The 16,879-nt window shown below is 37.7% G+C and overlaps 1 protein-coding gene across 5 annotated transcripts in view; it reads right to left on the reverse strand.

Annotated features, from left to right (window-relative positions):
- The window catches only part of DLC1 (DLC1 Rho GTPase activating protein), a 257,450-nt gene that overhangs the window by 96,264 nt on the left and 144,307 nt on the right, over positions 1-16,879 (reverse strand). The window contains exon 1 of one of the 5 annotated variants that reach the window (XM_066185798.1): positions 1,102-3,827. The exons of the other annotated variants lie outside the window; for them this stretch is intronic. Within the exon in view, the coding sequence (XP_066041895.1) occupies positions 1,102-1,216 (115 nt within the window). The 5' untranslated portion in view covers positions 1,217-3,827. Of the gene's footprint in view, positions 1-1,101; positions 3,828-16,879 lie in introns of those variants that run through there. 5 annotated transcript variants of the gene reach the window in all.

Here is a 16,879-nt window from a genome sequence, read left to right on the forward strand (position 1 = left end):
ACAGAATTAACCCAGTCACTTATACAAGTGGGCAGAACAAGGTCTTTATGAGTTGGTCTAATTCAGAGCAGATTTTTGCCCACATGTTTCTTTATGGGCAAGGGCCACTCACTGCCTGATTACCCAATGTAATCAGTTTTGGGATCAGTACTCAACCAAATGTCTGTTATGCACTTAGCTACTCTTATTCCTCCAAAACGTAAACGCAGGAGAGTGATGTAAAAGTTCAGTTTACATTAGTAAGCTATAAAGTCTGCCTCTTGGTCATCTCATCCTTGATCTTATCATTATTCGCATTTCTCCTCCCTCCTTCCCTCCCCTTGGAATAAACCACCTCCACTGTAAGTATACAAACAAACCAAAATGATCCCTCTGGCAATTACACCCATTGTGCATTTCTGCTGCCTTTTTCGAAACCTTTAAATGCTGCAAAATAAAAGTAACAACTCCAGCAGGGTAAATGAGAAGAATTCATCTAACAGACAATAATAGAAGAGAAAAATGAAGTGAGTGAAATTATCTTCTTCTACAGCCCTCTATTATGGTCTGCCCTGAGTTTTTGAATATTTGCAAGTCAAAATAAAAATGTGGACTGAAACTATAGAGATGGCTGGTAATTTATATCTCAGAAGCCTAGCTCTGGCATACCTGACACTCACTTGGAGCTCACAGCACTGAAATCCTTGCCAGAGGAAATACCAGTAATTGCTCAGTGCACAGCCCAGATATTCCAACTGACACACTCCTTGGCTACAAAACGCTCCGTAATGCAACTCACTGAAGCACATCACGGCAGTAAAGCAGAAAGTCTGACCTAACAGCAAAATAAAATGCTTCAGCACACTTCAGTCTGAGGAGTTTGTGCCATAATACTGGACCAAAATTCACTGCTGTTTTTCTTTTAACCAAAGTTTGTCTCATCTAGTTAGAGGAGCTCATATAGTTCCACCCTAGGCACAGCACAGATGTAACATGACACACAAACAAAAGGCTGGAGAAACTCAGAGGCTATATCGATACATATGCAAATGATCCTCCTAATTACTGTTATAGGTTTTGATCCCTTATGAATTTTAAAATATATTTATGTAATGTTCTCACCTGCCAGTCGTCTGTCTCTCGTGTTTTTCCAGATAACATCCAAGGCTCTAGCAGTGGAGTCCCTGATATGATCACTAAATGATCTCCTCAGAGGGGCTTTCACCGGGTGATGCATAATGCAGATCGATCACTCATCCAGGTCAAATGGCTGTATCTTAGCCCCAGGAAAAAGGGCATTCTCTGCCCGGGGATCTGTTTAGATTGCTCTTTGCCAGGCAGGCAGGTTGTTACTTTATATAATTTGTCATCAGCCTTGTGGAGCTTTTCCTTGAAAAGTCAGGCATTGCAGTTCTCACTGCGGATGCAGGAAAGCTCAGACTGCAGCCAGCCTACTGGAAAGCTGCCAAAATCTTACATCTGGAACAGTTTACAAATGAGCTAACGATACAGTCATTTAGATTTGGGGCTTTATTTGTGGATATCTATAGGATTCTAGCTTCCTGTTTAATCAAATAACTTACCAGGCACATACTTGCATGCTCATTTATTAGGATAATATTTCCCTGCTTAGCTGATATTTCAGGTAATCTTTCATGTTTGGACATGAAAAAGGTAAGAAATAGAAGAGAGATAAAGTAATTTTAAATATCTAGAGATCAGGTATTTCATTTCGTAACCATATTTTTTTGCATTTTACCCTAGTTAAGGCAGAGAATAGGGCCTGATTCTGAGTTCCCTATATTTAGTACTTCATGACAATGCACTAATGAAAGGATGGAAATAAAAAAACTGAGAGGAGAATGGGAGATAATAAAAAAGGAGAGGGAACTAAGCCTCCACTTCTTTGCTGAGTGGAAAGATAAGTTCCCATATGAAAAATATTTACAAATGTAACTGAGATTAATGGTCACAGTAAATGAAGCCATTTGACCTTGCTTATTTTGACCTTTTTAATTGATTACTGTGTCCTATGGCTTTCCTGAGGGAGAAAGGGAGGAATTAAAGAATGCCTGAGACTCTCTTTCCCTTTTTAATATTATGTGGTAATGTGTGAAGAGATGAGAGATGCCAGTTTAAAAATCTAATGCCCTTTGTTATAAGGGAAAGCAAAAACTGTAAAATAAAGTTGTCTTCATGTTCATTCTACAGGTAGTCCTTAATGTTTTTTTTACCACGACTACAGCTATTATTATTAGATACCATTATTTTCTTTAGAAGTATTACATTAAAATTGGTTGATTAACTTCTCACAAGGTTGGCATACAGAGACCAAGTTACAGCATTGTGAGTTTTAACCCTTAAAAAAGGAATTTTCACTCCCTTTGAATTTCTTCCTAGAACAAAATAGTTTTTCTTATCATAACATTAGATAATTTATTTTACACTTTCTTATTTGATGTATTTTTTTTTTCTGGTGTCTTCTCAGTTCCGTTCATTTTTACTAGTCCTCATTTCCTTTAAGACAAATAGTTATCTCATTCTGACAATGAAAATAAATTTATGGGATTTGCAATAGTGTAACTGAGGGAATAACTGGCTCACCATCTATTTAATACAGATCATAATTTTTTCCCATCTAGGCCTTAGTCTTTAATCTTTATAGAGCATCTGCACATGCCAATGTCCTGTCTGTGTCTTTGAACAAAACAGCAGCGAGTGATCTCTATAGTTTGCAGTTGCTTACCTCATTAGACCCCTCCTTCTTTCTGAGGCCAGATGGAGAAAGAAGCAGCCAACTCTCTAGAGAAATTCAATATGATAACGCACTATTGCGTGGTTATGTTTCTCTTTTTTTTCCCCCTTTTTTTTTTTTTTTTGGTGGTGTGTGTGTGTGTGTTTTTTTTTTTTTCTTTCTTAATTATTATCCTTGCAAAAATTCCTGGTAGAGAAAGTGCAATGCTTCCACAGGCAAATACTGACATAGGGCTTACATAGGCAAATGCTGACATGATGACCAGAGCACATTGTGTCTGTTTTAAAACACGTACACTCTGTTCAGATGAGATCTGCGATTGCTGCTATTAGTGAACTGCTCAGAAGAGCATTATTCATCTTTAAATGAAGATGTAGTAAACGACAACTTAGTCAGGAGCTGAATTTCTCTATTTTAGACAGCAACAAAGATGAAGACAGTCTCAACAGGGTTTTAACTACCACTGGCCATGTCTACATTACCAAAAACATAGCCCAGAAAGAATGGATTTTACAGCAAAATAAATGGTACCAAAGTTTTGACTCGTCTCAAGGTAGAGTTACTTTGAACTATGTCTACCTCCATCTTGTGAACTAATGAAACTTGGGGTTTCATGAATGGGTTGGAGATCACTGGTACACTACCAGGGTGAATCTTTTGGCTTAGTTTCATTTGAAAGCCATCCAATTCACATACTCCAAGATAACTTGGAGATATGAATCAAAGAGTGGTACTGGGGGAACTTTTTCAAAATCATGTGCCTAGTTCAGGCTACAATGTCAATAAAAACATGCAGATCATTATTCATTTTAGAAGCTAAAACAACTCTTAAGAATTTAAAAATGAAATCAGCAACATACATATATTTCTAATTAGGGTTTGATTCTTTGCGATTCTTTGGGTTATACTACATATGTCAACATAAATATATTTAAAATATTTAAAACAGTTCTTTCAACCAGTTAAAAAATGGTCTGGAAAATGGCAAAGGGCAAAGGAGGAATAAACTGTAATGAAGCAGAGAAATACTGCTAAAAGCATTTGTTTGTGTGATGCTACAACACAAATAAATAGGTAATCTAAGTAAGATTGTGTAAAGAATTAAATGTCAGAAAAATTTTAATGGGCCATGGGCAGATAAATAATTAGATATAGATAGGCAAGTAATACAAATAGAATATAAAAGACATTAATTTTAGAAAAGTGTAGACAGAGATATAATGGGGAATACAGTTAAAATACATCATATGTATTTGATGAGCAAAGGAAATCTAAGATTCATGACATCCAATACAGTCACAAAATGAGATAAGAATTTGCCATGCAATATGAAAGCACAGAATTTTAAGGATTTTTTAATGTGTTAAAAGATGGTATCGGAGTAGAGCTGTGCTGCAATCTCCATTCTTGCATTATTTATAAAACGCCCATTGTGGAACAATACATTCAGTTTTTGTCTGCACCTCTCAATATACCCACATGGCGCTGAAAAAGCATCCACAACCCAGTGTACAGGCAGCTGGTAGCAGCAGGGCCAGGGTGACAGTGACAAGGAGCTCTGTGCAGGAAAACACTCGTGTGTTCAGGGGAAAGCCGCTGAGCTGCCACCACTGCTGTGCCATTATTTGACACTCTTGTTGAGAGCTGTACTCTGAATCTCACGCAAGCTCCTTCCACATTCCCAGTTGCTACTGCCCAAATGATGTCTGCTTACGTGGAGGTATTTTGCATTTCAGCTCAGGCTTGTTCCCTCTCCCCTTGAAGGTATAGCTGTTTTCACAGAGACATCTGCCTGAATCCCAGGCCTGCAGTTACTTGCAGATTTTTTGTGTAGAAGAACTTCCTGCATTTCTCTGGTAAACTCATGCTTACAGTCTGAACTGGGCGAGGAGGCCATTGGTGCCAAGTACGTGGTACAGACCTCACCAGGTGAATCCTTGATGTTGATCAACATGAGTGTACTTGATTAATATATTATTAAACAAAACAGCTAAACTGGAGCACTGTGAATGACATTAAGGGCAAAAGGTTTTAATGTTGAGACTTATGGGTTGGCAAAGAATATATTTTTAAAGAAAATGGCAAAATGTTTTGCTGCTCCATTTGACAATGTAGTGGAAAATCTCCTGAAAACAAATAGCCTTTCTGTAACTGGGAAAACACACCCTTCCTTGTCTTACATCTACAATTCAATTAGCTGTATACAGATGTTACAGCAAAATGCATGCAAAAATAAGCAAAGTCCTCAACTACCAACCAGCATCTAGTTAAAATTTATGATGCAGCTCTATCTTTTGGCTTCACTGTGTCTGGAAACTTAAGAATGATCATACTCAGACACAGGTTTTTGTATTTGAATAATTTTGTATTTGAATGATTTTGGTGTTCACCACAGTCATAGTAGTCATTACTCCAGCTATCTTCCAGAATGATTTCATTTTATTCAGTGTTTTCTGTTTAATGGCTGACATGAAAACCCCAAAAAAGTAAACTCTTAAAACCAAGATGGGTCAAAAAAGATGTGTGCTGAATCAAAAATAATACGAGGGGAACCTGAAGGAGAGAGCTCTGTTTCTGACAAGAGGGGATTGCAGCAGCTGGCATTAGGGGAGTGAGGTGGGAGTATACCCTCAGGAGAGAGACAGCTGCCCACTCCATGCATGAGGAGCAGCATGCACGGCCAGGAAGAGTCTTTGTGTAATTCCAGAAGCAAATTTTTAGAGGGGCCAGACCCTACCTTCCCTGCCCTGCCAGCCCTCCTACCAGCTCCACCCCTGACTGTCCCAGGGCAGTGTCTTTCCTGTCTCCCAGGCCTGGCCTGCCTTGGGACTGCAACCACTGAATTCTCCACTTCTTGTTTTGGAAATATTTTTAGAAACCTCTTGTTAGGATAAGCAAAGCTGTGCCTCTCCAATCTTCCTTTCAAAGCTGAATCTACTTGTAAACTCTTGTTCATCACTCTCAAACACATAATCCTCAAACCAGCCAAGGGCAGGAGGCAGAGGCTTATTCCCTATAACCTTAGCCTTGCTCAGAACTTCCAGCTGAAGGACCTATACTTGCCAAACCTATCTGTTTTCTGTCCTTTAGTCCATCCATACCCTGGTCTGCAAAGATCAAAGCAAAGATCCTTTCTGCTCTTTAAGACAAAGACCAGACAGAATGCACTGGGTACTAGGAGGGACAGGAACAGTGATATTGTTCTTAGTTCTGGCAATTAAATCCAGCTCTCAGAAAATAAACTAACAGTTGTGCAAGCCTCATGCTCTTCAAGCATGCTCTAAAACACATTGACTTCCCCTCTGACTCTCCATGTATGTGCAAATTGTTATATATGTCTCTGGCTTTTCTGTGTGATTCTGGCCCCTTGGATCTGGAAGGATGTGTGTATCCAAAATACGCACAGGCAGTCAGAGATACATAATTTTTTAAACATGATGACAGTTTGAGCTTTGCTGTGACTTCTCTACAGGCTGCAACAAATGGTGTGGCAAATCCAGAGCATCTTTGCTGAGTGGTTTATGCAGCCTGCCTGATCTGATGCACACAAACATCTTTCCCCTTGCCAGAGAAGCAGAAAAGCAATACCATAATTCTCCAAAAGTATCACAAAACAGAAGAATGATTCAGAATCAGAATTTCATATCTACTTATAAAAGGCTGTTGAGCACATGGCATGTGTCATTGTTTCACATCTCAGGAATTGTCTCCAAATGCTATTTAAGAGACCAGGCTGAAAGAACCCTAAATGCTATTTAAGAGACCAGGAAGAAGCACTTTGAATTTTGAATTTTACATGTGCTGTTTTCCAGAAGAAAATCTGGTTCTGCAATATCTGCAGCATCTGAGAAATCTCATATGTATCAGGTTCAGAAGCAGCCACCTATCACAGCAGACTGGAAAGATTTAGAGAAATTCCTATGGAAAGACAGGGAAATAAAATGCATTCTGTTAAAACATAGAAGTTTCAATAGAAGCTTGACAAATCTCAACAAAATTCTTGATATGACAAAGCCACATTTTGATACATTTGGATTTTTTTTTTAATCTCTGCTTTTCAATTAGGTAAAGCAAAAATATCCAGAAGTTTCACTTAGCACATAGGCGTCTTTTTGTAACTGTGCAAATATCTGGGCAATTTATCAGTCCATGGACTCAACCCTATGTGTCTCACCATATTTTGCATTCAGAAAGTGCCCATTTGACTTGTGTCAACAACCTGGTGTTAAAATTTGAAGAGCCCGAGGGCTAAATGGGTGCAGTCTGGAGAAGAGCTAGTAGGCCATGAGAGAGGAGACCAACAGAGGAAGTCTCTTGAGTCTCCTCCATGGTGTCAAGAGTGCACTGCTAGGCATCTCTGCATTCTCCTTCCCCGTGGTAGGAGAGGTGTGAAGAAGCTCCAAGGACAATCACTTTCTCTCCAGGTGACTGTAACTGCCTCTGTACATGCTGCTTTTGCAGATATATGTGCTTTTACCCTCATGCCATGGCCCACACCTGTATTTTTTAATAACAAGGGTGTATAATTTGAAGAAAGAAAATGCTCTAAATCCAGCCACCCCAGCGGCAGTATGTTGCAAACTACAGCTGTTGTTTTCATGAACTTTTCATGTTGCTTTCATGAACTTTTCAATGTCTAAACATTTTTCTGGTGGAACACTAGTCAAAATATCTACCTCAATTAGCTTTTGTTGCGAGTTAAATACATACTAACGGGTTTATATAAACTGACTAGTGTAGCCTTCTAATATACATCCATGAGCCTCAAATTAAACATTGTCTCAAATAAATATTAACAATCTTCATGGTGTGATTATGGCCCTGCTTTGTAAACAGCCCCACAGCTTAATTAGAGTTCTGTGCACTTAAAAGTGTAAGCTTATCTGGCTGTTTCTGAACTGCTGTCTCACTATCATTGTGTGATCCAAGAATAATAAATAAACCAACACAGGAACGCAGAAAGCGTTCCTCATCACAGCCATAAATGCAAAATAACAATTAACTGAATAACATGAAAGAAGATATGCTTCCAGTTTCATTTGCACATAATTCCATTTAGCCTGTTTTTAATGCAACTGCTTATAAGCTATCCTTACGTTATTAAAAAAACCCAACCAAACCCACAAGTTCTGCCCCTGTAGCCAAATGTTTTCTGAAACACTGAATATTGAAGAAAAAATAAAAAGAGACATTAGTGCTGGTGCCATAGTTTAAAATTCAAATGAGAACAGAAGTGTTAAAACTTCATTCTGTTTAGCCATATGTGAGGCACCTGCTCAGAGAAGTTTATGGGAGTATTAATCCATGGGAGTGTCCAAACACTTGCAAACATCTCAACTTGAGCAACAGATCTTTCTTGGTTATAAAATGTTGATGACAATAAGCTGTGAACTGAGATTAGTTTTTAGCATTAGCCACGTGTTATACTTCACCACAGCAAAAGAGTCTTAAACAGCATTGTTTCTCCTTCCTTCTGTGACCTGACAGGCAAATTGCCCATACACAGCTTTTTGTTACCTGAGTAATACATTGCAACTTCACTGGTCCCATCACTGGAATTAGGGCAGGATGAATAAAATTTCATAGAATACAAGACATGGCAGAAGGTACTTCTTTCTTTCCAGTGGAAATGCTAATTAGGCTGTATGTGAAAGTGCAATAATAAAAAGTGCAATATCCACAAAAAAAATCCCCAAACCCCAAAGCAAAACAACAGCCCAACACTTTCAAAAAAACCCCCAACTCGCTATCGTCACTCCCTATTCAAATATTTTCTACAATCTTCTTTCGTAATTGGAAATTTTCCTTCCTTCTCTTCTGCTTTTGCTCTTTTCCACCCTCTCTGTCCCTGCTGGTCATACTAAGATGGTGTTTATCTGGTGACGCTAAGATGGTAAGTTCCTTTAATTACAGGCCTTCCTCTTCAGACATTTCTCATACACCTGGTCATACTAAGGTGGCAAGTTCCTTCAATTACAAGCCTTCCCCTTTAGATATCTCTCATACAAAATGGCACAAAAAGATATCGAAGAATTAAAGCCTTTGAGCTTGTCTGCAGTGACCAACATGAACAGTGATTGTGAATAGAGCAGATTTGATTCAATGAGTTCTCTGTAATCTAATGGTGGCAGACTGGTTTCTGTGTACAGAGCAGGGAGCAGAATGGGAGAGGGAGGAGTGTTATGCGAGCTGAACTCATGGAAGTCAGAGGGTGAGCAGGGAGATAATTCAGAGTACAGAGATCATTCTGAACAGAGAGATCAAAGAGCAGCAAGAAATTTTAAATCAAAGAGAAAGTCTCAGTGCTTGCAGGGAAAGATGGAAAATGCTTATTCCTGAGATTTAGTGAGATTTAGGGGTCTCATGTAAGTCATCTTCAATTATCATTGCCCTGTGTAATGTGTGTTTTATTAAGTGATGCAAAGAGGCAGAGCTGTCTTTCTGCCCTCTCATCCCTGCTGCTGCCACTGCAGCACTGTGAAACACAATCTCTACAGAAGGTTTGTTACTGTGAAGACAAGCAGGATGTAATAACCACCCCTGAATCGCTCGTTTGTGGCCTCATTGGTACAGAAAACAGCAGAAAAAACGGAATTTTCATAGAAAGTAGGATCCAAACTGAATCTAAACTTTTGAATAGGTATTGCACCAAACCTTCAATAGATTTCAAGATTTCACGAATTAAGGCACTGCTGGACAGTTTGTTAATGGTAACTTCTCCTTGTGTCATTTTTGTGCAAATATGCATTTACATAGTTAAATCGGGAATTTATTTTTAAAGCTGCTTAACTTCCTCAGACTCTGGGTTTCTGTTTGAGATATCCACCATTCTTTAACTCCTTGTCCTGGAGTTGTTTGTGATATGATTTCTTTGAGATGCTTTATTTGTATATTCATATTAAAACCAGTATTTTTGGGAAATGAATGAGAGGATATGCTATTTTCCTGACATTGAGAAATTCTAGCAAGTTATCCCTAAATACTCAATAGTGATTTGGTAAGGCAATTTCCTCTTTTGTAGACATATTCAATTTTCATCTTTCTGGAAGTTCATTTGTTGTAGCCATCGGCAAGCCTCTGAGAAGATCTATTTCACAGCCGTTCTGCAACCTTGGATCTTAGTGACCAACAGCTCAGAAGACATTTTCTCTCCTGGGTTATGTACAGCCTGGGGAGTATTTGCAAACACAGCTCCAGGCTGGTGACAGCTCTGCAAGATGAACGACAGAACCTGTCTCTCCCAGGCTTTTACTCGCCTCACCTTGATTTCACAGAAGGGTGGAAAAAGGTTGGTCCCTCATGAAATGATAATGCAGAATGAGAAAGTTGTGCTAGGGTCAAGAGGGAGAGGGATACACACTGCTTTGTAGAGAGACAAGAACCCAGGGAAAGAGGCAAGCAGAAGAGAATGCAGGTGTATCTGTCCCCTACTGTTGTTTTAATTGCATGCTTCCATTTGGAAATTAAAATTCAGCCACTACATAGCTAGAGAGAACTTTCATTCAGTTCTGATCTGATGGAATGAAATAAACATAATTTCAAACAATTGGCTTCTCTGCCCTCAACAGATTTTTTTCCCCAGAACATGGGTTACAATTAGATTACTTTTTCTAAAAAAACCAGAAGAATTAAAAAGCAAACTCATGTTTTTTCTAAGTGTTGCATGCAATTTTGTAGGATGTCTTTCTTCTAGGGTTTGTTATTTGAACCGAAATCTTGCTGACTACATGTTTTAGTGCCTAATCTTTAAAAGGTAAAGAATCTAATACTTCGCTTTACCTTTTGTAAGTCCAATGTATCACACATGCAAGTTGAAGCTTTATGGGGACTATGTCAAATATAATTATCTGGAAGATTAAAGTAATCATCATCTTGACTGAAACATACATTCTGTTTTCCATAATAAAGTCTTTGTGAATACTGAGTGTACACAACATACCGTAAAAACTTACAAAAGAAATCTAAAACTCTAGCTAAAGTTATTATTAGATGTTTACGTTTCATATTTACTCCATGAAGTTAGCAACATCATTAATGAGGTTTTAATAAGGCACTCTGGTTTCCTTTTCTAGGAACTGGATTTCTCCATATCTTTACTTAATTTATTTCACAGCTAATCATCCAAAATTGCTTCTGCATGAAATTCACTGTTCCTGCTGGCATCTGTTTTCAGCCATGAGATACATCTGCCCTTTGGTGTCCCACTGCAGCATGTGGAAAATCTTCACTTAGAGTTCAGGTTATGACACTTGTATTTGAAGGCTGATTGTGGAAAAGTAATGAGCTTGGACTTGATAGTTTGGGAAAAAGGAGGTTGACAGAATCAGCAGTATTTAGCCTAACTTTTATCTCCCGAGACTAGATACTGGCTGGCAAGTTCACCCAAATTATTTCAGTAGGTCATTTTATGAGTGTATATTTAGCAAACCGTACACTTCACAGTCTAAAAAGAAAGGTGAAAATGTGAACCCTGTGTTTGTAGGGCTGGCAGCCCAATCTGTATTTCCCTATATCTGACCTAATATTTTTCTATTGTCAAGTAATTTTGAAAATAGAGATATATGGTGGCATCCCCATATGATGAAAATTATCTGCTCTGCTCTTCTTCAGTCTGAGCATACTTTTGTCATTTTTTGTTAAAAAGGTATCTAGAGGATGAGGTGGATTACATAGTAGAACCTAAAATTCTATTTACCTTCTGTAAACCTAAAGTTTTCAAGAGACATCTTTACAATAGTGAATTTATGCAGTTGTTAAGTAAAATAAGAAAAGAGTCTTGTACTCAGGTTCAGTGGAAGATATTAATGACTCTGAAAGAATCCAAATAAGGTCTTGAAAAAATGTATTTAAAATAGCAGCTGCAACACATACATGGAAAAACTACTTACAGATCTTGATGTGCACTAGAATCAAGAAAGTACAAGTGTTTCTTCAAGTGCTTCATAGCAGAAGGGGTGAGGGAAGCAATGAAAGACCTGGTGAAATATAGGAGAAGTTGCTTCATATTTATGAGTAGAAGATGTAGAAATTTCTTGGGAAAATGTGATATTTGGAAGAAGGGAATAAAACACCCCCAAAGAAGTTGAGGAAGAAAATTGACAAGAAAACAAGGCTTACACCTGAGACTGATAGGTCAAACTAATATTTTAAAGGCATATTTATTAAAACTAAGATATTCCAGTAATGGTGAAAGGATAATGTCAAATGTTTGACTGAGAAGTTTGGTAAAATATATGTAATTTCTTCTTTAATATTTCTGAAGTTTTCATCATAATTTTTTGAACATCTATATTATAAAAAATAACTATTGTTTACTTTCTCAGTATTTCCATAAAGAGCAACCAGATAATGTACTCTGTTTGGTACAAATGAATTGCTTCTCAAATGCAGCATGTAGTCTCTTCAGTACCATCAACAAGTTTTGAAGGAATTCAGATAACAGCAACAAAAATGATTAAGGGGCTAGAGAGTCTGATTTACACGAAAAGATGAAAACCTCTTCTGCTCAGCCAAATGACAGCTAATAATGCAAGGAAAGAGTAATGATAAGAGCCAACAAATATTTAAAGCATGAGCACATCAAGGAAGTGTGGACAGGTTTTAAGGTGGTACAAGGTTTCAAAACACTGACTTGGTATTGGGGAGAGTATTGTTTGTGTATGTTGCTCCTCCAAACTAAGGCTAATTAACCTGTGCAGCTTATATGGACAAAAAAAAAATACATGTGCACAAAGGAAAAACCCTGTGCAACTGTAAAACAGAATGATGCATCTATCAGCTATGGTTCAAGTCCTCGATGAAATGCATATTTAAACATAGGAGTTAGAAAGATCAAAATTGAAAATAAAAGGTTTAATATGACAAATGAGCACAATATAATATTAGAGGAAGCTTATATCAGTACCACAGTACAGAACTTCTTTAGAAAGAATCTCTCCTCAAAAGAGGTTTGCTTTGCCTAGAAAGTTTTGAAGCTTCTTGATAACCTGCTACCCCTCCCCTCTGAAAAAGCACCTGTTATTCAGACATAAAGTCTGTCATATCAAAACTTCACTCATAACTGAAAGTTTAATTAAAACAACCATTGGAAGTTTTTTTCATGGTTTAAATCAGCTCAGCCCTGTTTTCTGATACTGGCAACTTTCTGAAGACGTATAGAATAAATATGTCTTTAGGAGACATTTGAAAGATATCCAGGAGATTTTTTTGAATGTCACTGGTGCTCTATAACATTTTATGCACAAGGAACCAAAATAAGGAGAAACATTAAAATTCTCCCAAAGATGCAACAAAATGATGGCATGTTTAGATGTCTAAACTTAGATGTTGCTAATTTTTTTCAATCCAAACTTACTAGTCTTTAGTCAAGTATTAGAAAAATTGCATATGGAGGCATTAATTATTTCTTTACATTCAGTGAAAGCTATCACAATAAATTACAGGAGAAAATGTACTCTTATACAACAAGCATGTATACCCTTCTACTCTTGATGTAGTTTTCTTAAAAGACTAATTATAGACTGTTTGAAATTTGAAGTGATTAGCTGGCTGTGTACGGATAAAAAATTTGAGCTTGGATAACTGCCTATAAAAGTGAGGAATAAAACAAATCAAGACTTAAAACAAAACTGTATATCAAAATGCATAAGAAAAACCAAAAGGGCAACTAAACCCCAGGTTTTAATATGTCCTTCAATATTAACCTTTGAAAAGCTCTGTCCCTATCAAATCATGACAGCTCTGAATTTCAATGAATAGGATTAGATTCAGTTACTAATTAACCTCATTTCAACCTAATTAACCTAGTTATTTCATGCTGAAAACCTCCTATGTAAGAACTGTAAGATTTCAGCATCTGGAAAACCAAATTACTAAAAAATAAATTCTAGCACCAAGGATTAATAATGCATAATTTAAAATACATTTCAAAAAAATTCTTAAATCCTTGACAGATACTGAAAATTATTTGAGATCAAAGATAAATTAGATTTTGGCCTTCAAAGTTTAAACAACGTTTATTAGTCTTCATGTAGAAGAATGATGCCATTTTTAAAGCTTACCACGCCTTGGAGATGAGAAGACTGCAGAAAAAGTGTTTTCACTCTAATTTCAACTGAAGATCTTCATACGTACGTTGCCCACATGTGTCCATGCACTTTATACAAGGTTTTCAGAAAAGTGCTACTGATCATCAACCAAAACAAGGCCAGTATATAGGTGTCATAGCTACCTATGACATATTAAACATCTACAGCTCACCAAAATGTACTGCATATTTTGATCCTCAGTAATATGGTTTTCCCCTCTAAGAGGCAATATGAAGTAAATGTAAATATACCCAAGAGAAATCTTTTCTATTTGACCTAGGAAATCCAGACTGTATCAATTTTTTAAAACATTGTAATTTCTTCTATAAATGCCTTGCTCACCTGTCAGATCTAACTTCATGCTAGTTACAAAAGTTCATAATCTGTTGAAGGTTAGATGTTTCCATGCCCTTTTATGGAAAAAAAATGGACTTCATCACATTGTTGTGCATGGTTTGCAAAGAGATGAATGAATCCGTGGAACTCAGAAAAAGTCATGCAAAACTTTGCAATTACTGTATTTATTTTATCAATGACAATCCCATAAAAAGAGGTCTCAGAAAAATAAGGGGAGACCAGCTGTTAACTCCTAACATCAGCCAAGCAAGGAAGCTCAAAAAAGGCTGGGTAAGTGCGGGGCTGAAGCTTGAAACAAGGAACTGAACTGTGCATTAACAGCAAGCACATGCTGACCTTAGGTCCACTCTGCTCTTCCTTGCCTGAGAACCAATGTGCTGGATTCCTGTTGGGCAAAAAATGCTGACTTCTGAAACAGTGTCTGGTATTACTGTAAATACACAGTGCTTTTACAGTTCCCAGGAGAGCACTCTCTGCATCAAGATTACATGATCTTTATATGCCTGAAAGGAAATAAAAGATGTTAATGGTGGGGACCTCTGGAATGGTAGCCCTCAGCAAGAAGAGGAAGGACTAGAGCATGGTAATATGTGAACAGTCTATGTAAAGACATGGTTTGATTGTGAATGTGCGACATAATTTTGGAAATGCTAAAGGATTGACAGAAAAATCAGTTCAGCTGATCAGGAACAGATTAGGAGATCAATGCAATGGGCACTGTACAGGTTGGAGAGTCACAAAACACAGTGGAACAGAGGCAAGTCACATGTACCAGAAGTCCAGATGAGGATGTCTGTGCAGCTCATATATGCCAGCAGAGCAAACATGAAGGTAGAAGGGGAGATGTTTAGTCTGCAATAAACAGTCTAACAGTCTCAAATTTCTGAAGGGACTCCATAGTTTCTATTAAGTAACAGAGGCTGTTGTAGTATCATCTGAATGGCTGTGTAGCCACATAGTCCTAATTCTTGGTCAGTTAGAATTGCGTATTTTAGTATTCAAATACATTTTCTATACTAAATTCTCCGTGTCTCTCTAAGTCTTGTGCAGCCTCTTTAAGACATTTCCTAAGACACTAGCAGCAGAAGGTTGCTACAAGAAATATTTAATTCTTCCAAGTCCTTTTGCCTGTGTCTCTTATTGCACCATAATGTCCTCTCATATGGTACTGGGGCAACTGTTTGCATAGCTCACTGAAAGTCAGCTCATTAAAACAACATAGGGTAAAAAAATAAACCTAATATGAATCATTTCAATGATCCAGTTTACAGCAAATGGTTGAATTCCTGAACTTAGAAGGCAGTGAAATAACGTTGGGGATGCAACACTGTGACTCACCTTTAAAACAAAGCTCTCTTTCAGGCAGTTACAACTTTCAATCTATTTGTGCTAAGGTGAATCACAGTCTGGCCCACTGAATACTTGAAGAGGGATATATATATATTTTGCAAACATAGCAGACTCATGCATAATGAAACCCAGGAATTATTGCTTGAACTGTAAGCCAGACTATAAATTCCATTTAAAAACTGACAGCATGCATTTGAACACAAATCCACATTGAGATATGTAGCTAAGTAATTGGTACAACTCTCAAGGATTCACATGCCTATGTCAACGTTTCAGGTAGACAGACTTCCTACAGGTGATTGAACATACTACAACTGATTGCTGTAACACTAAGAAGAAAAATGAAGTATAGACACTGCAAGAATGTGGAGAAAAGTATTCAACTCCCCTTGAAGAGCTGCATGTTCTCCAGTTGGTATTCCGTATGAAATATGAGATAATTAAGCGTGCTCACCTAGTTGCCTGTTGAATGAACGCTCTAAAAGAACCATGAAAAAATGCATACAGGAAAGGCAGACAAGGGATACAAGACATACACTTTATCAGAATCGGTTGACTCTACTGGCACATGTGTATGCAAAGAGAGGAATGTGCTTGTGAGCATTTGTAGGTGCTACTGAATGAGGAAGTTTCATTCCAGGCTCTGGTTCAGACTCCAAGTATGCTTTCTGGTCAGCTCTTGCCGGGTACAGAGTTTATGACAAATAGCCCCAGGGGAACTAGAGTTCTTTCCTAGCTGTGAGGAAAAGGCTTGAAGGAATGGAAACTTATCAAAGAGAAACTATGAATGAAATGAATTGTTGTATAGGTGTCAATGAAATTTCAGCAGTAGATGGTAGAGACAAACTCTGACAAATTCAGTTATCATAGACTGAGTTATTGCTTTCTGATGGCTGTGCTAGTGAGTATGAAAACGCTCTGAAAAATGAGCTGGAAAGACTCCCCTATTCAAGTGACACAATAGTAACATCCTAAGCTATTCAAGATGACTGGAGTTAAGCCAGAAGTATATATCACAAAACTAAGGAAAGTGATTCAAGAAAAAGAATGCTGGATTTGTTATTTTTGTTTCTGTGTGAGCTAATTAAAATAATATTATTAAAAATACATGACACACTATGCAAAACTGGTTGGTTCACTCAAAACCTTCAGCTATCCTACAAGAAATTAACTGTCCCTTAGAATGAAGATGTGAGTTCACAGTTAGAGGTCTGGCAAGCTAGTTGGGGTCAGCTTTGCAACTGGAGGCTGGAAACAGCACAGGCCTTCCTTGGGAAAATCCATCAGGAGATGTTTGGGGTAAGGCAGTGAAGACAGCATGGCTTGGAAAGGAGCATAGAGTTGAAGGGTC

The sequence above is a fragment of the Chamaea fasciata genome, unplaced genomic scaffold (genome assembly GCF_029207755.1).
Source record: "Chamaea fasciata isolate MVZ Bird 193981 ecotype frontalis unplaced genomic scaffold, bChaFas1.0.hap1 SCAF_6, whole genome shotgun sequence".
NCBI lineage: Eukaryota > Metazoa > Chordata > Aves > Passeriformes > Sylviidae > Chamaea > Chamaea fasciata.